Below are 23941 nucleotides of genomic sequence, written 5' to 3' on the forward strand. Positions count from 1 at the left end.
AATGCTGACGTTACTCCGGGTCTGATGGACGTGAATAATGATGCTGCTGCTGACAGGTTTGCAGCAGCAACTCAAGAAGCGCCATCTTTCTTTCAGCAAACACAGGGATCAATCTTTTCTTAATTCTTCTTTTTACGGTGGGGGGGTGGATTAGTTATTGAGAGTAGCGTTGAGAGGATATTTAAACCTTTCTCCTCCCTCTAGTCAAAACCTGCACAGTGGCTGTGTGAGCTCCTTTGTGAAAGGCTGTAGGAAAACAATTAAACACAGTGCGCACAAGGATCTAGTGTCAGGGTCACTGTTCCATGTGGGTTCCTTCGTCCGGGAATGCACACCCCCTCCTTGGTGGGACTGTACCTCTTCTATCAAACACAGGAAACGGCTGAGTACTCTGGAAAAAAGGAACAACAAACATGTCGCAATCATAATGATATGAAATATTTGCCAAGAAGAAAATGTGCCCGTAAGTACGATTGTGTAAACACGAATCACGGTACTGTTTCCCATAGCCTGCAGGCACTGTTCTGCTCTGCCACTCCCAAGAGCTTGGGAGGAGGCCACTGAAGGAGGGGCCTGACTCCAGTCTCAAGCCCACACAGGTGAACTCCTGTCGGGGTGGAATGCAGCAAGGAGGGGGCGGGGGGGGGGGCATGACACACAGAGGTGTGGAGCTTTTAATGTCTAACAGGGTGGGGACGAGATAGAGGTTGAGCGGAAGGGAGTGAACTTTCTCCGTCAGAGCTCCTCACCTGGATGTGTGTGTGTGCATGTGTGTGTGTGTACACGCAGAGGCTAAAGGAGGGATCAAGTCGCAGCACTCTCAGTCATATTCACTCAGTTGCTCTGAGTCTGACTGCGTCTCATATCCCTGCTCAGTGCACACTTGCAAACTCTCTGAGACACACACACGCACCCGACCGAGCGGACTTTAAGGGCAAAGAAGTCAATGTTTGACCAGACCAGACTGTAAAGGGAAGAAGAAACAAGAAGACCAGAAGAGAGAAATAGGAAGCCTGTACTTTTTTGTTTTTCTTTTTTCAACACATCTGGATACAAAGTTTCCCCAAACACCTGGGTCAAACTAAGCAAAAAAAGGAAATAGTTTTGTTTTTTTCTTATTTGTTGTTGGACTTTTGGACTTGGACTGGGCGCGAGCACAGTAAGAGGTTTGTTTAATCAGTAATCTCCGTCATTAATTTCCTAATTGCTCCATTGTTTACAGTCCACTTTTATCAGGATCTTCAAATCCTTACACTATTGGCTGTTTTGTTTGTTTTTTTGTTTTTCTGCTGGGTTGCGTGTGTATTTGAGCGAGGTGTATGGCTGTAAACTGCGTGGTATCTGACTTTATATGACACCACGTGTGTTTTAGAAGTGCATGCCAGTGTGGAGGACGCATTTGGATTTAGTTTAGTGGTTGTTTTTATTGTCTTGAATCTAATTTTAATTGATTAACGTGGCTGCTCTTTCTGCATGATTGCCCACATAAAGGCACAGACTACACAATGCAATGCAGGTGAAAGTTGCTGTGTCACAACAAACCGTAAAGATAATTTGTTTTTATATAGGCACGTTTTGCAGACATCTATTTATATTTGATACGCACTATTAAATCTACAGAACTGCTTTATTAGTTTGTGTTATTTGGGTTTTTTTAAGGACTAAATGCTAAGATGAATGAAATGATTTTTCTAGGAGGCTTTAGTGGTTGTTCATTTTACTCTTCAAGGTCCTTAAGTGTGACCCCCCCCCCCCCCCCCCCCCAAACCTGTTACGAAAGACCCTGCTGATGATGTCACAACAGGGTCAGACCCACACCCAGTGGAGGTATGTTCACCTGGCAGGCATGTTGTTGTCTGCGGAGAAACGACTGCAGCTTTGAACTCTGGGAAACATCCCCTCTGCTTCAAGCCGCAGTCCCGTTTAGACCAGAGGAAAAGCAGCATGAATGACTCAGTTCTATTTTCTGTCTCTTGGAAGCTGTAATTTGTGTCTCCCAGTTTATTGTTAGTGGCCTACACGCCTGTGTGTCTTTGATTTAGTTTGAGAAGGAGCAAAATGCAAAGTGCTTTATTTATATATTCCTTGGTGGGTAATCACGTTGGAAGAATAAGAGCTTGTTTGATCTTTTTTTCTTCCCTCCCCCACCCCTTGAGCGGTGATTTACAGTATGTGACACCTTCTGCCATAATCTCTCCCACGCATGCACACACCTGTAGCCAGCTCGAGTTCACAAATGGATGCTAAGGTGTCTTTCCCATGTGTTTTCGGGCTGTGTTTTTAACTTGGACGGGTCGTTCTCGCGCCTCAAGGAGAAATTCCTTGTTGGAGTTGTAAATCTTCCGGGCACAAATCGCCGTCTTTTCTGCACTCAAATTGCGGCTGCCTACCGAGACAATTACTGAGACATTTCGTGCCACACAGCGCCCTTTTGTTCACCCTCCACCTCCTGCATTTAGTGGAGATTTTGCGGCTTCCCATCCATCAGACTGTATCCCATCCAAGATTCCAGCATGAAATTAGAAAGCGGTTTTATTGTGAAGAGTCTACGCGGCGTGCTTCTCGGAAATATTTCCCCTCCCACCTTGTGTCAGCCCTTTTATGTCATGACTCCCCCCCATAACACTATCATGCCTAAAATATTAAAACTGTATCAAAGGCGCACTATATCAGATAATGATTAGGATCCTCTGATATCTCTGATGTTTCTACCTCTGCCACATTATAATGGAAGTCAATGTAATGCACAAATATGTTGTGCTCAAATTGTTGGAGGGTCGCATCCATAAATCCAAATCCATAGCAACGGCAGTTTCCAGATTAATCAGTATTCTCCGTAAGAGACATCAGAAGGGACTGTTTTTTTTCCCCCGAGAAGCTAGTTCCAGAGAAATTGGAAATTCCCTTTACCTCCATTAATCCGATGTGTAGCAACATGTTCTCCGATATCTCAAAACCTGAGCACCAAAACCACGTGCATGGCTGAGTGCAACTAGAGCAAATAAAAACAACCCTTGGTATCTGTAATGTGGATGAAACAGTCACTTTAAAACTGTGTATAAGTGACTCATTATGACTATAGTCACGTATAAAAGTAAAGTTTACCTGTTGCTTTTTTTTTTTTTTTTTTTGCTGTTTTCTGAACCGCTCTTAACAGTAAGTTGCCGTCTCTTCACTTTCTCTATGCTTTGGCCAAGTGAAAGTACAGGTGGCTCGAATTACACCTTAGTCTGGAGACATATCCCGAGGGTCTGGTAGCCCTTTTTCTGGCTCCTTTCCCTTTTTTTTTTTTCTCTTTCTCTGTAACAGTGGATTTTAAGCACATTTTTAAATCTGTATGTTTTTTGTTTGCATTGCAGGAAGGAGATGGGGAGATGGACGTTACATCTCTCAGTGGGTCTCTGGCTTCTAGCCGTCCTGTTGACCTGCTGCTGCGCTGAAGGTAACAAAGACAAAGCAATTTGAAAATATCGATTTCTTCTACCTATTTCTGTCACTGTATTGACTAAATAACTTATAAATAAGATATAACTGGCATTCATTAATGTTTAAAATAAGATTTGGATGAAGTTCTACATTTAAGAAAGTTCAGTTAACCCACTATTTAGACAGCGTATGGCATATAGTAAAATGAAACAGGCTGCAGAGTATGACTGCTTTCATCATGCACAACAGGAGAAACAAAGATATGCCAAAATCTGGTTAGTGTTACCGCTGGTATTCTAGCTATGCTTCATGGGTTTAATTCTCTCTTTATTATCCCTTCATGACTCTGACTCTTCTTGACACTGTTCCCTCACGATTTCCCTCTGCCATGCCCCAACAGAGAACTACTGCTTTGCTGCCAGGACCAAGACCTGCTCAGATTGTGTGCAGGCTGGGAAAGGCTGCGCATACTGCTCTGATGAGGTGGGAGCACAAATCTGCAGGGAATATGAAGGGGTTTATTCAGCATGGGCATACTTAGTTCAGATTCTTTAAATTCTGCGTGGTTTGTCAAATGCAAGACGACAAAACTAACAAGTGAAATTCCCTGTTCACTCAGAAATTCAGTGGCCCTCGCTGTGACCTGTACGAGAATATACTCGCCCATGGCTGCAGTTCTGCTGGTGTCATTAGATATAGTAGCTCTATGCTGATAGAGAAAGTAAGTCTTCATCCCTCTCTTTTCTCTTCCATTCAGTCTGCTGTTCTTTCAATTCAGTAAGTGACCGATCTTAATTTTCTCCGGTGCTGCCTCTTCATTACTCTTCTCATTGCTCAGAGCAAAAGCATTAACACGAGGATTCAGCGGTCTCAGGTGACTCCGCAGCAGATGAGCATGACTTTCCTACCGGGAGAGGAGAAACTGGTGGATGTGGAGGTGTTTGCGCCAACCAAAGGCCCTCTGGATCTTTATATTCTCATGGACTTCTCAAACTCGATGGCTGACGATTTGGACAACTTGAAGAGAATGGGCAAAGAGCTGGGTGAGCACATTTCCAACAGCGATGTGTCGTGATGACTGCAAGTCAGGTACTCGTCAGTCGTTGTGATACTGAAGGTGAATGTGTTTTTCCTGTAGCTTCGCTGGTGGAGAGGCTGTCAGATAACTACACCATTGGATTTGGAAAGTTTGTGGACAAAGTGGTCGAGCCCCAGACTGACATGAGACCGTCCAAGTAAGAGGGGAAAATGTGACACATTGAAGAAACTTATACACACATATACCCACCATGCCATGCTCAACATGCACGTGCCGTTTGTTCTCCCTCTTTTGTCCATCTTCCTTTTTACATTCTTAGACTTGCGCAGCCGTGGCCCAACAGCGATCCTCCCTTCTCTTTCAAAAACGTCATCAAGCTGACAAACGACTTGGAATTCTTCAACAGTGAGCTGCAGAAGGAGAGAATATCCGGCAACCTGGATGCTCCCGAAGGAGGATTTGATGCTATGTTGCAGGCCGCAGTGTGTGGGGTTAGTACAAATACAAAACGGATCCTGTTCTGCCTAAATTAGGTTTGAAAAAAAAAAAAAATAGGTGCAGTAGTGTGCATTAAATCCCACATTTAAACTGTCACCCAAACTTGCTAAAAAGCTAAAACTTGTCTTTTAATCCTCCGCACTGTAATAATTAAAAAAAAATGATATACATTTTCCTATTACAAATTAAATGTTTGTTTTTTTAATCAATGTAGTCCACTCAGGAGTCTATCACTCTGATATCATCAGTAGCTGAACTAATGTTGGCGTGCTCCAGATATGCATTGCAGCCAAAATATAGTGACTCGTCTCTGTTTACAGATTAGGATTTCACACATTTGCCTAATTCTGTTGTCATTAATCATCTTTAATTCACATTTTATAACAACATCAAGCATCAAATTGCTGTGATAGACACTCAGTTTTAAGCTTTTTAGCACATTTTCAGCTCATCGTTTTGGTTTTGCAGTCTGCTACTTTAATGTTTCGGTCAAACTGACGGTCAACATCTTCATTGTACTGTACATAGCTGTAACCCCCAAAGAGTATAGAGAGTATAATATATTCTCAGCACCAAACAACAGACTTTTTAGTAGCTTGCTGTATGTTCACCGACTAAATAGCAGATGCTACGTCAGTGCTATGTACACAACTTTGTTTCTGCTACCCCCAAATGCATGATAAATTACAAAGAACAGATTTATTAACTTTGTGAATGACAGGAAATTCAGTATGCTGTCAACTTTGTCCTCATTTTCTGATATAGTGTCTTTTCCCTACATGTCCAAATTTTCAACCAACCACTGTTTTTATTTTACTTGTTTACTAGGATAAGATCGGCTGGCGCCCCCTTAGCACGCATCTCCTGGTTTTCTCCACCGAGTCAGCCTTCCACTACGAGGCTGATGGTGCTAATGTGCTATCGGGAATCCTGCCTCGCAACGATGAGGCCTGTCATCTGGACCAAAACGACAAATACACAATGGACACAAAACAGGATTACCCTTCAGTGCCCACACTGGTCCGCCTGCTGGGAAAACACAACATCATCCCGATCTTTGCCGTCACTAACCACTCCTTCTCATACTACGAGGTTGGTGGACTTTAGATCTTCAGCTTACGTTGAAGTCATCCTCCAGAAACGTGGTGTTTTGGTCATAAACTGATTTTGGTGTAACTCTCTGTCAGAAACTCAAAGAGTATTTCCCCATCGCTGAGGTTGGTCTGCTGCAAGAAGACTCATCCAACATCCTACAAGTCATGGAGAACGCCTTTAAGGTAAAAGCCTACAGGTGCTGGTACATTATAGACACTTAAGGCAAGTGGATCAACTCCTCTCCGTGTGCTGATCTTCTCATTTGCCCCTTTCAGAGTATCCGTTCTAAGATGAGCATCCGTGCAGAGGACAGACCCAAGGCTTTTGAGGCTCAGTTCTTACACACCAGCGGACACGTCGCAGAATATGGGAATTTCAATTTCAAGCCCGGAGCAGTTGTAGGTGGCAGAACAAGATGGAAACAAATGTTTTTACACAGCAGTCCACTGAAGTGACAGAAACATATGTTGATTCTCTCGCTTCTCTCGTGTTTCTCTCTCGCTCATCAGGGCAAGTTCAAGATGCGACTCAAAGCCCAACGGATGATTGATGAAGAGTCTGTCTGCATGAGGGATTCAAAAGAAAAACAGGGGCTGATTAGGGTCAAACCTACGACCTTTAACACTGCCGTCCATGTGAATGCCACAGTTCTGTGTCCCACCTGTGACTGTGAACAGGTTAGATGCACACAACAAAAAGTGAAGTAACTCGCTCATATTTGTTAATGGCAGATTTGTCCCTGACAGTTTTTTATTTTTTAAATTTGCCAGAATCCCATAAGAAATGCAGAGACATGCAATGGCCACGGAGACCTGGTGTGCGGGAAGTGTCAGTGCTATCCAGGCTGGTAAGACTTGAATGATGTAGTTCCTGGAAAGAATAAAAAAAAAAAAAAAAATAAGTAACGTATGTGAACAGTTTTTTTAGTCCTCTAGGTTTAATAAAGTCTTTGCTATTATTTCCGCACTTCTCCTTCAGGCTGAGTACTTTCTGTGACTGCTCAGCGAGTGCTTCAGCTCAGGACACCAACCTGTGCAAAGGTCCGGGCATTGACGAGCCTTGCTCAGGCCGTGGAGACTGTCTGGATTGTGGAACCTGCGTGTGCTACAACCCGGAACAATATGAAGGACCCTACTGTCAGTACGACAAGACACAGTGTCAAAGATTTGGAGGCTTCCTCTGCAATGGTACGACAGACTAGCAGTGTTAATATGGCCTTCTGCATATACTGTACAGTTAGTACTTTCCTGACTTGACTTGACTTTACAAATTATTTTCATCATTCAGCTGTTACAGCAGAGGCTTTAGTTACAGACTGGGATATTTCCCTCAGGATACCTGGTGTACCTGGTGGATACAAAACTGAACTAAAAGCCGGTTAAATATTGTGTGCCTCAGGTGGCCCAAAACAAAAATCTAGTAAATGTTAATATTCTATTTGTTAGTACCACAGATACTACCCATATTAACTTAAAAATGATCAATATATGTTAATGTTGCGTTTACAACTTATATCCACTTGTATTGAAGCTACAAGACGCTGTTCATCTCATTTGACACCTTCCATCCTTTTTCACTTAGTGACAAATCCTGTTATCGCTATTCTTTCTTGTTAAATCTTGTTCTTTCGCTTGTCAGAGCGCGGCTCTTGCATTATGGGACAGTGTTCATGTATGGAGGGCTGGGAGGGAAGTGCCTGCGAGTGTCCCAAGAGCAACCAGACCTGTCTCGACGGCAAGGGGGTGAGCAGAGCCAACAATGTTGGTTGTAGATTAAGTTATAATTTCACTCAACGTTCAGTCTGTGTCTGACAATATCTTCATGTGAACCAGGGTGTCTGCAACGGACGAGGGAAATGTGTGTGCGGCCGCTGTGAATGTTCAAACTCTGGTCTCGAGATGACATCAACGTGTGAACCAAATTTCCAGGTGTGTGGATGTTTAAATATTTGTATTTGTGCCTCTTATGTCTGTATAGTCTTGTCTGACCTTCTTTCGGTGCATGTCCTGGCTAGGCCCAGTTAGGTGTGTGTGAAGGCACAAGGAGCTGTGTCCAGTGTCAAGCCTGGAAGACAGGAGAAAGGAAAGGAGAGGAGTGTGACAAGTGCCCCTTCAAAATTGTCTTGGTGGACGAACTGAAGAAACGTAAGCACACACAAACGGGGCAAAATGACTGCTACTGGCTTTTCACTGAATGGGGGGAAATTCATTTTCTGGAGGACATTATGAAATGTTCAAAAGCAGTTAGTTCACGGTACATGTGCGTGCGTGTATCTGTTTTCAGGCGAGAAAGTGCTTGACTCGTGCAGTTTCCGTGATGAGGACGACGACTGCACATACTACTACACTGTGGAAAACCCTGCAGATCCAACCAAAGACTTGGAGGTTCAAGTGCTCGAAAAGAAAGGTGAGCTGCAGGTTGGACTTATGCTCTGTGCCCTTGTGGCAACAACTGTTGATATGATATGAAATCTCACCTTTGCTTTGTATGATCGTTGTGTTTCTAACTTTATTTATTTTGTCCCTTCAGATTGTCCCCCTGCTAGTCTCCTGTGGTTGCTGCCTCTCATCTTGTTCCTCTTGCTACTGTTGGCACTTCTGCTGCTCTGCTGCTGGAAATACTGTGCCTGCTGCAAAGGGTGCCTTCAGGTATGAGCACTCACATTTGGACCCGCAAATGACAGATATCTCAGTCGCAGATGTTTGTAGGTAACGGCTTCTGTCTTTTCTCGACACAGAGTTGCCTTGCCCTGCTGCCTTGCTGTGCGAGAGGTAATACGCGTCATATTATCATGTTACATGTGACAGCGTTGCTTTAAATCCATCCATTCATCCTCCCACCATCTTAAATATGAGTCATCTTATGTTGTGTACTCTCCAGGTCGCATGGTTGGCTTCAAGGAGGATGAGTATTTGCTCCGTCAGTCTCTGATCACCTCAGACCATCTGGACACACCAATGGTGAGGACCGGCCCGCCCAAAGGAACTGATGTGGTTCACTGGAAGGTCACAGATAACGTGCACCGCGGACCCAATCACCCCCAGGCTCTGATGAAGCCAAACCCAAAAGAGACCAGTGAGTCCTAAATTGTTTTATATGCAGATTTCTGTACAAAATACTAAAGTGAGCTTTTAAAATAAACAAGTTGTTTTTTTTATCTTAACATTTTTTCTCTTTTATCATTTGCAGTCCACTTCCCGATCTCCCTCCGTCTAAACAACTTGTTCTCTGAAAGCCTTTCTCGTCCTGAATCCAGAGATGCAGAACGACTCCGCAATGAAGTGGCTGAAAATGTGAGTGTGTTTTTTTGTTTCTTTCTGGGCACATGTGTAAATGTATGGACCATGACAGTGTTACTAAGTACTGTATTTGTTCTTCCGTTCAGCTAAATACTGTGTACAAGCAGATCCCCGGGGCACAGAGGGTGCAGAAGACCTCGTTCAGGTAGATTAGCACACCGTAGTCATATCACTGTCTTTGTTCTGGTAATAAAAAATGTAAATGAAATGTCTGTTCTCGCACAAATTAATACGTTTCACTTCTTCTTGCAGAATGCAAAGAAATGCCGGAAAAAGGTAAAATTCTGACTGAATAAAAGACACCAGAGTTCATTTTCTTGTTAGGTCCATGCATTCGCTGACTTTTGTGAGTTCTCTGTGCTTTTCAGGCAGGACAACACCATCATGGACACGCTTTTGGCAGCTCCTCGAAGTGCTTACCCAGATATCATTAAACTGACTCAGAAGCACGTACAGTCTGGAAACTTCCATGGCCTCAAAGTGGTGCCAGGCTACTACACCGTGGCCTCAGACAGAGGTGTGTGCTAGCGACGTGTGTGTGTGTGTGTGTTTTCACTTTGTAGCAGTAAAGCTGATGATTTTTCCTTCTCTCTTATTAAATCTGCAGAGGCTGATGGTGCCATTGAGTTTCAAGAAGGTGTGGAGACAGTAGACGTTCACGTGCCACTCTTTGTCAAGGATGAAGATGATGACAAAAAACAGCTTAGGGTGGAGACCATAGATGTTCCCCTGGGCATCGCAAAGATTGGAAAACCTTCGGTTGATATCACCATCATCAAAGATAAAGGTGAGACATCTCAGATTTTATCGGTTTGCTTTTAAAAATACAGTTGTTGTGTATACAAACTTAAAACTTGAATCAAGGAAAAAGACACCTTCAATTCATTAGAATCCCAGAGACTTGAACTAATGGAAAGTGTTTAATCAGTTGACATGGATCACACCAATCTGGTAACCCAAGTGTATTTGTTGTCTGTTGAGAGACAAACCAACAACACTGAACCCCAACTAACAGCACGCAGGCCACATCCGTTGTGCAGAATCCAAATGTCTGGACCATGTATTGTCATGATAAAATAATAACGTGTAACATGTATAATAAAAGACGCACACTGCTTTGCTGTGTTGCTGATAGCTGTCTCTGTAATAGCTGTCTCTTAGGACACTGTTTTTTTTTTTTCCACAATTAGCATTTGTTGTTATTGGTGTTATGCAGAGTTATGTTAAGCCTTTGAAGAAAAGCTGGCATGGTTATCTTTGCCTCAGGCTTCTCCTTTCCTGCTGAAAGAAACAGGATGTATTGGCTTTTGTGGGACCCTGACCTACAGGCAGACAAAAAGTTTAAAACCGCTGCAAGGCACACTTACTGATTCTCACCTCTTTCTCCGCAGCCACCAGCGTCTTCTCATTCCTCCAGCCGGCGTACACCTACAGCAGGCAGGACGGAGTGGCCAACATCCCAATCAGTCGAGAGATCTTTGAAGATGGACGCACACAAGTCACCTACTGCACGCGGGATCTCACCGCCAAGGATACCAAGGTGAACTGAGTGTTGTTCAGCTCTATATTTAAATTTGACTTGGTATTTTTATACCTGTAAAGATTTTTGGGCGGTTTCCAATAATTTATGTGTGCACTTTTTTGGACTAACAAGTGAACAAGCCTTTCATGGGCTGTGGTGTCTTGTAATAACCAGTCAGTGTTGTATCAGTAACCAGTAGTACCAATAATTACAACCCTGTTTGATGTATTGTAGGACTATGTGGGTGTAGACGCAAACATGAGCTATGGTCCTGGTGAGACCCAGAAGACAGTTCCTGTTCGTCTGCTGGAGCTGGGTGAGAAAGATGGCCTTCTGGAAAACAAACAGGTCAAGCAGTTTGTCATGGATCTCAGTAACCCACAGCAGGGTGCCAAACTGGGACGCTACCCAAGAACCACTGTCACTATCGCAGACCTGCCAGGTGAGTGAAGTATTTCGGTATTTCTTACATCCTTGTTTCCCAGACAAAGCGCCGCTTTATTTTATGGAACCATACTAAACGGCTAAACTTGCTTCTCTTTTATCCTCATGATCTTTGTTTGACTAGAATCCAGCGTGGTGGCGTTCAAGAAGGGCACCCAGAACTTCACCACCTCAGATCCAACTTACACCATCCCCGTGGTCCGCACTCGCAACTTAGAGAGTCCCGCCACAGTGAAATGGCGTACCAAGAAGTCCCAGCGCTTCGACCTTTCTGGCGCCCTGAAGTTTGCTCCTGGTGAAACAGAGAAGAACATAGTGATTGAACCAGCCAACTACCCAAGCCCGGTCCAGCCAGAGACCTTCCAAGTGGAGCTGTTTGACCCCAGCAATGCTACTGTTGGGGAGCCGAAGACCACAAATGTCAATGTCACAGGTGAAGAGACTTTAAATAAATTTGTAGTTGAACAAAAACATCAAGCAAAAGGTTTAATGAAACGGCATTTGTGGACTTTCCGGAATCACATGCTATTTTTGCTGAATGCTTGTTTTGTCCTCCAACTTCCAGGATCTGCAGAGATGCAAACGAAGGGCTACATGACCCAGAAAGCCACCTCCCCCGGCGGTCACCTTCCCTCACCTTCAAACGTGAGGGCAAAAGCAACTGGACCCAGAAACATCCGTTTGAACTGGAACCCATCACCTGGTAACGCCATGGGGTACAAGGTACGTCCAATCGGCACGTTCACGAGCGTCAACGCGATCCGATTCCTTTCATTTACGCCGTGCTGTATTTCTCAAACGCTGTAAACTTGTTTTAGGTGAAGTACTGGATCTATGGAGACCAAGAGAAAGACGCCCAGGTCTTAGATGTGAAGACTCCTCAAGCTGAGTTGACCAACCTGTACCCCTATTGTGACTATGAGATGCGAGTGTGCGCCTACAATGTAGTGGGAGACGGCTATGACACCGATGTCGTTTCCTGTAAAACACTGGAGGATGGTAATTACTGACAATCACAGTTCAACCACAGTTCACCTCTACATAATAGCATACAGGCACTGTGCTGTTCTATAATAAGAATAAGTTTGAACTTAAAGCACTTCCTGTTCCTTTTTCCTGCAGCGCCTGGTGAACCTGGTCGTCTGGCCTTCAACGTCATCAGTCCGACTGTGACTCAAGTCAGCTGGGCAGAACCCGCTGAGACCAACGGCATCATTACAGCTTATGAGGTCATCTACACGCCAATCAACGATGGACTGGGTAAGACACCTTCCAAGAAATGGGAACACTCGACATTCGAGGATATAATTGTCATCCTATCCTAATGCTCGTTACTTCTCACAGTGCCAGTGGGAGCGGAAAAGAAAGTGAAGATTGACAACCCGAAGAAACGAATGCTGTTGATTGAGAATCTCCAAAGTGCCCAGACCTATCAGTACAAGGTCCGTGCCAAGAACAGCGTGGGTTGGGGCCCTTTCAGAGATGCTACCATCAACTTGGCATCACAGCCTACCAGACCTCTGTCCAGTAAGTTTGTTTTGAACGCATTCCTTGAATGCTGAGCCTCTGTCTCCTGAAAGAGAGATTTATTCCTCCCTCTCTCTCTTTCTGCTCCTAGTTCCCATCATTCCAGACGTTCCTATCGTGGATGCTGAGGCAGGGGACGAGTATGATGGCTACCTGATGTACAGCAATGATGTGATGAAGTCTCCTGCAGGCTCCAAGACACCCAGTGTCTCTGGTGATGGTGGGTACCCAGAGCCAAAACCACTGTTTGCTCAAAAAGGCTTACACTCAATCTGCCAGTGCTCTTTTCTGACGCATTTTTGGCTCCAGCAAGACGCATGTGCCTGCCAGACTGCAAGAGTGAGATATCACTGTAATATGGATCCAGTTATTTCAATCTCAATGCTCCGGGGCATCTTACTTTGATCCTGTGGCAAATGTGTTTTTACACAGTGCTGTGGTGTCATCGCTTCGTCAGAAGCGCAGGGGATGGAGTCTGTGATGTTCTAAAGTCAGCACGCAGACTATCATTCGTCAACTTGCTAAGATCATCAGGATCTAATCTCCTTTTCTCTTGTTCTCGCTCTCTCTGAGTATTCAGATGTTCTATGTGAAATGCCTGAAAAGGTGGACATAGATATCCTTCCCCACTGTCAGCAGTGACACTAAGGAAAAGCTGCGACACTCACAAATGGCATAATTGTCACGGTTCTTTTATCGCTTCCATCTGGCAGGCGTTTTTCCTGAAGACTACGCCCCAGCAAGCCACAGCAGTAATATGCTTCCAATGCAACCCTTTGTAAACACTGAGTGCTTTACGATCACTAACAGCAGGGCCTGCCCTCGATAAGCCTGCTGTCACTCCTCTGCTTTTTGTGGTCTCACTCTTAGTTTGTTCAGGGACCCAGTGCTGTCTGTCCGAGATAATTTGGACTAGAGCGATATAAAGCAGTATACAGTATATACAGTATATCATATGATCCTTTGAATGTGTTCCAGTCTTTTTGTACAGTAATGTGTAGTAAAACAAGCACTTCTTCCTTACAAATCTATCCTTCGCCTGCTGGCTTCTCCCCCTGTGACCTCGAAAATCAAGGCTGGAAATTTGTCAAGCTGGTGGGGTCCAGCCTGGATCTGCGTAAGGTGTCATGGAAAAAGCGAGTGGACGTCATCCCCAGTCGGCTCAGCACAGACACAGAGATGAGCTCAGATGATGCTCCCCACCCCAGCAACACCCAAACGCCCTTGCCAGGTGAAGACCCCTCCATCAGACCCACAGATAGACAGACAGGCAGACAGACAGACAGGCAGCACGCATGCCCGCTGCAATGCACGGCCAGTCATGTTCCCAGCAAGGCAACAACGTTTCCCTCTACCTTCGTGATTTGATCCGCTCAGAAACTATTTGCCTTAACATTCGGTTTCGGTCTTCAGTCCTTGCCTCCTTGCATCTGCTTGGCATCTATCCCACTTTTCCTCCCACCACCTGCCCAGAGAGGAGCACCGACATCAACTGCCCACCTCCAGTTGATGATCGGCGGCGGGCTTTTTTTCTCCCAGGTGCTACGTCTACATCCCACTGTGGATCTGAACGCTGCTTTTCGGATGTGTGTGAAGGCTTAGTGACGTCACGTGGAAGCGACGGGTTCCTGATTAAATGCAGTCTCATTTCTACAGGGGCGGTTTCAAGGATGACACTTTCTCTTGCAGCCGTGTTTGCTTTTCACCTTCAGGTCGGCCGTTTAAGAAGCGGAACGCCTCGTGAAACTGCTCTGTCGGTCGCAGGCGCTCCACAAGAGGGAGCAGTTTGAACAGTGTTAGAGAAGTTTTCCAAGCAGCAAATGAAGCCATGTGGATGTCGCAACACATGCTGCATATAGACAGAAATTTTTATCTGTAAATGTGTGGCTTAAATATTGTTGATCTGCAGGTTTGTAAAAAAAAAATAAATAATCCAAATAGATAATCTCAGTATTATGTGGCTTGGCTGTAATTTTGGATGTCAGGTCGTGGGCCCCAGGGGATGAATCGTCATGACATTTCATATAAGGCCAGTCTGAGGTTTGTATTACTGGTTTTTAGTGAAGGAACTTGACAATTATTAGATTATCTTGAAAATATATCATCGGCATCCAAAGGACAAATCCTGAGACTCCTTATTATCCTGCGGCACCGGAAAGTTATTCAGTGAAACGTCTCAATATCTCCCAGATGACTAGTCCATATAGCCTAATGACGCTTCTATCAGTCAGTGGACATGCTACTGCATTTAATTGGAGCAAATAATCTAAATCCTTTGCTCTTCCGCAAGTAAACAACAGTAATATTTTACAAAGCAGCTACAAACAGAGAACCTGCGGTTAAAAAGGCCCGCTGCCTGCAGGTTGACAAAAAGTCTCTCTTTGCTTGGAACTAAAACAGAAGCTGCTGGTGCTTCCTCTCCGTAGACAGTCTGAGGCTGGTTTCGGGTGCTTCACATCAAAGTGCACTGTGCCGCCGCTCCGTGTCGGTGTAAGAATGAACGGCGGCTAACTCTAACCGCAACCCCGTCTCTCGTGTGTTTCACAGATTCCATGATGAACGGGCGGTGGGAGCAGAACTTCCTGTTCCCGGGGGGTTCGGGAACGCGCAACCTGTCCACGTCATCCTCTCCTATGTCCACCCTGGGCTCCAACTACAGAGGCGGAGGCGGCTCCTTCACCACTGAAACGACCACCAACTACATGTCCGGATCAGGTAGGACGGACACGAGCGACTTCGCCGAGAGGGACCGGAAGGGTCAGGCCGCTGCGCGTCTTTAACCGCCATCTGCGTGTCTTCTCGTAGGAGGCTCTCGTCGACAGGATTTCATCGGCGGAGGAGTGCACGCATCCGAAGTCATCATGAGGAAGCGCTCAGAGAGAGGTTACGCCGACGAAAACATCCGGGACTCCATCGTCATGGGAAATATGCCGGGCGCGTTCCCAGATCATGGTTAGTGCCTTGCAAAGCTTTGAGTTCATTCCAGTGTAGTCGGTGTAAAAGAATTATTTCTGACTTTCTGGACAAAAAAAGAAAATGTGACTTTGGAGTGGAGTATTTATGACGCCTTGGCAGGTAAACTGCAAGCGCATGAGGTCGATGGCTTGGACATCTGTTAGCAGGGTTGGGGCTGTTGGCTGCACAGCAATCTTATCCACATGGACTTTGCAGGAGCTATGCTGACTATCGCTGTTTCTCCCTCCCTCCCCTTGTTTCCTATACTTTTTTTATTTATTTTTTTTACCTCTTATTTACTCCCTACCTGCCCTCCTCCTCCTCCTCCTCCTCCTCCCCCCCTCCCCCTATTATGCTACTTCCACCATTTTCTTTGCCTCTCTTCCCCATCGTCCCGGCACCCTCCTCCTTTGCCCCCCTCCTGCTCAATGGGCCGTCAGGTGGTTTTGGCTACACTGGGATGCAGAGCAGCTCTCAGAGCCAGTTCAGCTACAGCCTCGCTCAGGGTTCGAGGGCCAGGACCAACTCTTCAGACGTCAATGAAGCCTTATATAATCTGGACAGGGTGCTCCAGGGTAAGTCTGCCGCGTACGAGCATGAATGCACTGGATGAGTGTGCTGGATGTAAGGCAGCCCGCGATGTCATCTTAACTCCCGCTTCTCTGATTGACTGATGCTTTGTGTTCCTCTGGATCTGGTCGTACTTGCTTTTTGGGGTGTTACAGCAACTTCAGAACCGTTACATCACTGCCAGCGTTTCTGCTTTTTTATGTCTTGCAGTATCATAACTCAGTTAGGGACTTTAGAAAACCTCTCATTAGTGTAGAATGGTTTAAGATTTGAGAGTGGGCTACTTGTGAGCTGATTCCTGTGTGGCCCACCGCTCTCTCCAGGCTAGAGCATTTCGCAACTGCAGACCCAAGTATTTCCTGCAGGAGTTGGTGGAGGCCAAACCAAAATGAGACAGAATTATGGACATGTGGGGGTTTTGTGGCCAGGACCGCGACTCTAAATCAATGCCAGCGCCGGTTCTGCGCTCCTCATCTCCGTGAGGCAGGCTTTGCTAATCTCTTTCCCGAAGCAATTTTGTGAGGCTGTCATATTCTGCTTCCCCGCGTGGGCAAATCATTCTCCAGGGATAGCGGTAGAGTCTTCACACGTAAGTCGCGTCAAGTCTGCAGTGTGAAAAAATGGCAGACATCCGACTCAGTATTTCTCTTTCATTTAGATTAAGTCTACACTTCTTTTTGATCCACATAATCTGATTTTAACCCTTCTCTTTTCCCGTCCCATCAGATGCGCGTATCTCTCCTGGGATCCCTGAGACTCCCAGCAGACTGGTGTTTTCTGCTCTGGGACCCACTGCCCTCAAGGTCAGCTGGCAGGAGCCTCACTGTGAGAAAGACATCCTGGGCTACTGTGTCCTCTACCAGCAGCTCAACGGAGGTAAAGACAAAGAATCTGTCCCCCTGCGTCAGTCGTGCGTGCGTGCGTGCGTCAGCGTCCTCTTTAGTCTTTACTCCTCTGTGCCCCGCGAAGGATCCCTCTATGCTGCACGTTCATGTGTGTTTCCAGCGGATCTTTCAGTATTTATCGTCCTGATCGATGGCTTTCTCTTCTCCTGCAGGCGACATGAAGCGTATCAACGTGACGAACCCAGCAGAGACCTCTGTGATCATCCAGGACCTGCTGCCCAACCACTCCTACGTATGTAAGGTGAAGGCTCAGAGCCAGGAGGGCTGGGGTCCAGAGAGAGAGGGAGTCATCACCATCGAGTCGGCCGTCGACCCCATGAGCCCCCTCAGCCCCATGCCAGGTGCCGATTCTGTTCATTCTCTGATCAAACCAGAAAAAACGATGATGATTATGCGTTTCACCAGAAGAGCAACGCTTCCTTCCTCATTGTGTTTTCTGTCCCCTCCAGGTTCACCGTTCACTCTGAGCACTCCCAGCGCTCCAGGCCCGCTGGTGTTCACGGCCCTGAGCCCTGATTCCCTGCAGCTCAGCTGGGAGAAGCCTCGCAAACCCCACGGAGAAATCCTGGGCTACGTAGTCACCTGTGAACAGGTGCAGGGTGGAGGTGAGCCCCTCCCGGAAAGAACAATCTGCCCCTTTTCTGATCTGCGCGTCTCACAGGTCGAATAAAATTCTCAGCTTGTGTCGTTTCCTGACCTCGTCCGCGTCCCGTCTGTTCCAGGTGATTTGCGATCCTTCGAGGTGAACGGCGACAGCTCTGATACCAGTCTGACCGTCACAAACCTGACCGAGAACGTCCCTTACAAGTTCAAGGTCCAGGCTCAAACCACGCAGGGCTTTGGCCCCGAGAGGGAGGGAATCATCACCATCGAGTCACAGGACGAAAGTAAGACCACGCCTATTGGAAAACTGACTTTTAATGCTCCGATATTGTGAGAAATTTAAGTCACATGGAAATTTCAGCCTGTCAGTCTGACCGGTTATTGTTGAGATTTCTTGCGTCAGATCAAACAGATCATCATTTCTGTCCTTCCTTGCCTCCTGTAGGTTCTTTGTCTCAGTACTCCAACCAATCCCTGTCGAGGAGGGAGGTTTACCACATGCCAACGATGCTCGACGAGCCCTTTTTCTCAGGTGCATAAATTAGTTTGTTTCGTTCACGCGCTCCTTAGAAAAACTTGTCATCGCTCGCCACTAACACGTTCTGCCTCCTCTCTTGACAGACGGGATGATGATGACCACACAGCACACAGAGACCAGCGGCATGATGACCCGCCAGGTCACCAAGGAGGTGGTCCAGAGGAGCGTCATGGGAGGAACCACCGTCACAAAGAAGATGTTCTACGAATCTTAAGATCTTATTTAACAAATCAGCATCCGTGGGCCCAACGTGATGAGCAATCGTATCCGAGGATCTCTTTTAAAAAGAGTACTGAATGTTTTTAATGTGTGTGTGTGTGTTTGGGTGAGATGCCGGAACTAAAGAAAAACCTTTCGTATAATATATAGATGGAGATGAGACCGTTTTCTCTTGTCTGTTACACGCTCTCTGAACACTTTCCCGTGAGCACGTAGCTTCAGATTCTGATCTGATTCAGACCTGCTAACAACCACAATGGGGCTTTAAAGCACGGACCAGTAATCTGGCTGCTGTTCACTCATCCAAAGTGACCCCCCTCCTCTTTTCTCCACCTGCATCTTGTTTGACGTGTTCGGATCATTTCAGGTTAAACTCACCACGTTTTAACCCGCGTTTTGACTGAAAACGATGACGCATTCGTTTCCACAGGCTTTAAATGGTTGTGGATGCTCTGATTAACTTCATTCACTGGTGTCCTGTGCTGTGTGATCAAAGTGTCCATGTGGTGTATTTGGGACTTTTGTTCATAGGTTTGTATTATATATATAAGAGTGATAATGTTTTTTTTTTTTTCAAGCGTATTTAATACTTTTTAAGACTTTTACTTAAGCAAACTGATGTTGAATTTAATTCCAAATATAGAGGTCGTTTGACTCACTTACGTCTTGATTTCCTGCTGACGAGATAAGAGCATGGGTTCACAACACATGATCAAAACCTGTTCATTTTAACGTGTTTCCGTATTTTTCATGTGTCCGTTTACTTTGCAAGGGCCATTTCCATTTGAACTGAGGAGAAGTGGTGCGCAGAGACGGAAAGATTGTATTTGCTTCTTACTGAAAGTCCTGCTGTATTCTGGCTTCACATTGAGTCGAAAATATTTTTAGAAAAGCAGATGTTTTTAAATGATAAGGACAAGTGGATGAACATTTCACCAGAAACTGTGTAGTACTTTTCATCGACGTGTATCACATACTTTTAAGCAGTTGAACTATTTTCCTTCATTTCATTTTTCATCACATCTATTGCACTTAATAAAAGATTTTAAAATAAAAAGAAAACGCCCCGTACTGTGTATGATTTAAACAATCTAACCACTGAAGGCACTAGAGATGGGAGTATTTAACATTAATTTATTGACATTTGGGTGAATTTATATTTCACAAAAACACAGTTGCAAAACAAGCTCATGCCAGACGAATGCTTGCAGGAAGCCTGAGACAAAGAATCAAACAGAGTGAGAATCCACTATTGACATGCAACAGCCCAGTCTGCAATTATTTGCCTGCGTGCGTTATTAAGCTCTCATCAGCTCCACTCTTTGACGGCGCTGAGGAAGTAGCTGCACGGCCACACAACCTTAAGAGTGCCTTCAACGCTACAACGTTTGTAAAGTTTGTTTTTCCATTTATAAGTAATACAAATTGTAATAAAAAACATCTCCGTGTCACCGAGTGACGTGAAAACCTCTTAACTTGTGGAGTCAAACCTTACCGACAGTGTGACAAAAAGCTTTTCGACTGAAACTAATCTGATATTTAACGTTTTCACCTGACGCCATTAAAATATTCATCTTTACAATACAAATACCGAGTGTCTCCATGAAGGCAGAGTAACAGAAAGAGTAACGCAGAAGAACGACGGTTCTTGTTCTTGATCTCACGAGGCACCTCACAGAAAGACTTTTAGGTCCAGGACCGGCACACACAATTCAGACTGACTAGAATAAAAGCACACACTCTGTGGGCTGCTGACGATCAGGACTGAGGAGTGATCGGTGCGCGAAGCAGTTCAGTTCCAGAGGCAGGGCCCGGGGCAGAGGCACGGCTGTCTCACATTCGCAGGCCTGATCACCAGGTCTTTGACCACCTCCACAGTCCCAAACACAGGGTACAGTTCCTCTGTGAACTTCTCGTTGTAGGTGTACAGGTGCGAGCGCTTCTCCACGTCGTAGAAGGACACCTGGCCCTGCTCATAGTCCAGATACACCCCAACCTTCCTGGGCACCGGGCTCTGGGGTAAAGCGGTAGTGGGCACCGTGAGGGCCTTCAGATCCGTGCCCCTCTCCAGGCGGAGGGTCAGGTAGCCCGTTTCTGTGTTGAGCGAGCGGTAGCCCTGCCTGACGGCGGACGCCCGGGCCACACCCAGCCGCCAGTCCCGCTCGCCCACCTCCACCTCCCAGTAGTGGCGCCCGGAGGTGTAGCCCTCCCGGCCCACCGCGCACCACCAGCCGTCGAAGCGCCGCTGGCTCCGCGGGACGTCGCAGCGCTCCAGGCCGCACCGCATGCGTTTTTCATCGCTGGAGATGAGCAGGTCTGGGTTGGCGGATTCTGGGTCCAGGCTGACGTCCTCTGTGGAGAGGAGGACGGAGAGATTAGGAAGTGGACAAGTTGATATAAGAGCAGAAAAGAGAAAAGAGATTTTCATACCTGCTGCATCGCAAATCCAATTCCACACTGTGGAGAAAGAGAAGAGAGTTTATTTACTTTTTAATGCTGCTATAATGCTTTTATTTTTATTTTTTTATGAATAATAGTGCAGTCCCTTTCAGCCATAGTGAGTTTTTCTGCTCATTGTTTCGGTTTTATGGCCTGCAGCTTTAATATCATCCAATCAAATCAAACAGAAAATAATAATTTATCAAGCGTGATGCCAAAAATGATCTGATTTCAACTCCTCTGCTGTTTTTAGACAGGAATTATTAAAATTACTTTAATTTACTAAAAAGAACTCCCCGACGACAACCAGTGCTGGACGTCAACTGTTAACCGACACAAAATAAGGCAACATAAAGCAACGGCGCATCACAAAAACAACATTATCATCGTGATCACTGCAGCGTAGATGCAGCGTGCCGTGCGGCAGCATCACGGGGTTTTGATTCAATGTCTGTTCGGTTCAACAACAGTCTGCACTTACCGCCGTGAGGGATGTAGCGGACGGCGTCTGAAAGCAGAGCGAAAGTAAAGTGATTACCGTGGTGACAAGGAGACAATCAAGTGTCACGTCCCCGTTCTACGTGCTACGTTCTCGACACGGCTCCATTAGACACGAACCGATACGTACAAATGGGAAATCAACTTTCACTGCCACTGCACAGATACTGCACACACTCAACTTTAATCAACAGCACTTCACACAGGGTGGGTGCCCTTTCAGCACACTGAAGGGTCAGGATGTGTGACTCCTTTACACTGACGACATCTTTAACACTCACACTCACCGATCCTCTGGTTCCTCTGCTTCTTCACCAGCCACTGCTTTGTTACGTCCTCCTACACACACACACACAGACAGAGACACAAAGGCAGCTCAAGGTGAGTTGAACAATGGGATAAAGAGATTACAATGACTGGATGTCACGCAGCGTATACACAACATGCTTCACAAAAAAACTGATCTGAAGGCATCAGGCGAATGTCTCATCTCATCAATCCCTTGTACTTAATTTAATTAGTGCTCTCTGGTGCTCAATGGCAGTTAACACAAACAGAGACGGGAAAGTTTCCTCTTGATGCAAGATGCGTTATTCGGCACGATCTAATCTAATCTAAAAAAGCATCCAGACCTTCACGGGGCTGTCGGCATTCAGCACGGCCAGGATGACGAGCTCCATGGCCGGGAGGAGGCTGGGCAGGCGGCCCCTCTTCCACTGGAACTCCAGGTCGTCCAGCATCATGAGCACGGGCTCGCCCGGCCAGACGGTGGGCTGGACACAAAAAACAATCAGCGCGGTGAGTGTTTATTCTGTTCCGAGCCTTTAACTTGTGATCACAGCTCCGGCGCACTCTTGAGTGTGACAGCGGTGCTCGTGAAGGGCAGGGTTTAGTCTAATCATCTTTATCAGATGCAAGGAAGGAACTGGGTCAGACTTTAATCACCAAGCAGCCACCACACATATTATCCTCGGCGTCCGCCATCGTATAGTCACCTGTGGCCCGCTTTTAATCTCCCGTGTCCAGTCCATGATGACCCTTTTGTGGGGCCCCATGTCGTATTCGCCCCCGGTCTCCAGCATGCAGAGAAGGTGTCCCTTCCAGTCCCTTTTCTCCTGCTTCTCATACTGGTAGTCAGAAGGGAGGATCTTACACTGGAGGGGGGGAAAAAACAACAACACACATCTCAAAAAACACAGTCCCACCTGGAGTGATTCTGGAGAGAAAGTGAATAAACGGCAGCTATTTTGCACCTGTACTTTTTTCTCCAGCACTGCGGCCCATTCCACGATGAAGTCGCGGCACACGCTAGGCGGCCAGACGTCCTCGCTGGTCCAGATGTGGCCGAGGACGTTTGACCTCTGAGGTGCAAAGAGAGACGCAATTGAAGTGCCTGGGACTGCAAAGGGGCACCAAATAAGACGAGGTAAGAATAAGACCTCACCTGACAGATTTTGTTGAGTTCCCGAGCCAGCTCCATGATAAACAACTGACTTTCCACCAGAGGCTCCTTCTTCTCAAGCTTCACTCTCTTGCGAGACTCCTACAGAGGCGACAAAACACGACTTTAAGCACATTTTTGAGGAAGACGCAGACGTAGACACGAGTCCTGTCAAAAGAGAGCGGGCGTATGTACCTTGAGTCGGATCTTGAGCTTCTTGGCCGGCTCGATTAGGAACTGCAGGCAGTCTTTCATCATGCTGGCAGCTGGATAGCGAGGCCGATGCCCTGTGCTACGATAATAAAACAGCTTTAGCATGCTGGCACTAATTCTGTCGAAGAGCCCGGAGCCCAACTGCGGCTGACCGAGCTCCCGTCGCCCACACAAATCGATGAGGGAGCAGAAAAGGCAAATTTATGAGAGGTGGCAAAAAGGCAGGTACGTGTGTGTGTGTGTGTGTGAGTGTGTGTGTGTGTGTGGAGAGGGGCACTGCAGAACTTTCATCACAGCTCTGCACTCAAAGTCCACAGAGAGCTCATTATTAGACACTCTGAGCTATCATTAGGAGAGTAGGAGGAGGAGGAGGAGAGGATGCACACACTGACAGAGGAGTGAAAAGAGGGAGCTCGCCCACTCCACGCACACGTAGGACAACATAGTGGGTGGAAAACAATGTGGGAACAGGGGAAAAAAAATAAAAAAGAGAGATTATTGCACAGTAACAGGATTTCCTGACGTGCGTGGGTCGATGCATCTCGGTCACGGCCTTGAAAATTGGAAAATTTATTCCCAAGGAGATGTGAGGGAGCACTTTTAAAACACTGCGGAGGGTGTGCGGGGGATCGTTGGACCGGTTTGCTGTTGATTCAGCAGTCCGCCCCGTTTGATGCGATGAGGGGGGATTTGCTGTTCTCTCGGCGGCG

At 46.3% G+C, this 23941-nt stretch overlaps 2 protein-coding genes across 4 annotated transcripts; one reads left to right on the plus strand and one right to left on the minus strand.

The window, feature by feature from the left end:
* The first annotated feature begins 801 nt into the window (after positions 1-801).
* itgb4 (integrin, beta 4) lies at positions 802-19911 on the plus strand. 3 transcript variants are annotated; one of them, XM_084567873.1, is made up of 42 exons: positions 802-1159; positions 3360-3442; positions 3827-3909; positions 4046-4147; positions 4265-4469; positions 4565-4661; positions 4785-4956; positions 5792-6055; positions 6151-6240; positions 6334-6456; positions 6568-6735; positions 6829-6905; positions 7037-7245; positions 7697-7800; positions 7891-7986; positions 8073-8202; positions 8342-8464; positions 8588-8706; positions 8796-8829; positions 8939-9133; positions 9248-9351; positions 9444-9502; positions 9610-9633; positions 9726-9874; positions 9965-10144; positions 10749-10897; positions 11114-11321; positions 11448-11756; positions 11889-12046; positions 12142-12322; positions 12446-12583; positions 12668-12850; positions 12942-13070; positions 15398-15565; positions 15656-15802; positions 16246-16380; positions 17102-17251; positions 17433-17621; positions 17730-17885; positions 18003-18167; positions 18329-18415; positions 18505-19911. In XM_084567873.1, the coding sequence occupies exons 2-42, from the start codon at positions 3367-3369 to the stop codon at positions 18633-18635; spliced, it is 5766 nt and encodes a 1921-aa protein (XP_084423999.1). In that variant the 5' UTR covers positions 802-1159; positions 3360-3366; the 3' UTR covers positions 18636-19911. The 3 variants fall into 3 exon arrangements, with proteins under 3 accessions (XP_084423999.1, XP_084423998.1, XP_084424000.1); XM_084567872.1 differs by having other exon boundaries at positions 803-1166; XM_084567874.1 differs by lacking the exon at positions 16246-16380 and having other exon boundaries at positions 804-1166; positions 18505-19910.
* Positions 19912-20083: 172 nt separating this feature from the next.
* On the minus strand, positions 20084-23517 carry LOC311504656 (butyrophilin subfamily 2 member A2). The gene is made up of 9 exons (XM_084567876.1): positions 23214-23517; positions 23022-23120; positions 22831-22938; positions 22573-22731; positions 22210-22350; positions 21865-21916; positions 21561-21587; positions 21071-21097; positions 20084-20992 (listed from the first exon to the last, which is right to left on the minus strand). Exons 1-9 carry the CDS (start codon positions 23334-23336, stop codon positions 20433-20435), a joined length of 1296 nt encoding a protein of 431 aa, XP_084424002.1. The 5' UTR covers positions 23337-23517; the 3' UTR covers positions 20084-20432.
* Between the last annotated feature and the right edge of the window lie 424 nt (positions 23518-23941).

The sequence above is a fragment of the Chelon labrosus genome, assembly GCF_963514085.1.
Source record: "Chelon labrosus genome assembly, chromosome: 19".
NCBI classification, from domain to species: domain Eukaryota; kingdom Metazoa; phylum Chordata; class Actinopteri; order Mugiliformes; family Mugilidae; genus Chelon; species Chelon labrosus.

Bases quoted from the DNA above. Each gene is read 5' to 3' on its own strand.
- itgb4 (XM_084567873.1), top strand. From the start codon at position 3,367: ATGGGGAGATGGACGTTACATCTCTCAGTGGGTCTCTGGCTTCTAGCC. The intron at 6,241-6,333 runs GTAAAAGCCTAC...TGCCCCTTTCAG, and splicing joins TCATGGAGAACGCCTTTAAG to AGTATCCGTTCTAAGATGAG. The intron at 12,047-12,141 runs GTACGTCCAATC...AACTTGTTTTAG, and splicing joins GTAACGCCATGGGGTACAAG to GTGAAGTACTGGATCTATGG.
- LOC311504656 (XM_084567876.1), bottom strand. From the start codon at position 23,336: ATGCTAAAGCTGTTTTATTATCGTAGCACAGGGCATCGGCCTCGCTAT. The intron at 22,351-22,572 runs GTGACTATACGA...TTTTGTGTCCAG, and splicing joins AGATTAAAAGCGGGCCACAG to CCCACCGTCTGGCCGGGCGA. The intron at 21,588-21,864 runs GTGAGTGTGAGT...CTCTGCTTTCAG, and splicing joins GCAGAGGAACCAGAGGATCG to ACGCCGTCCGCTACATCCCT.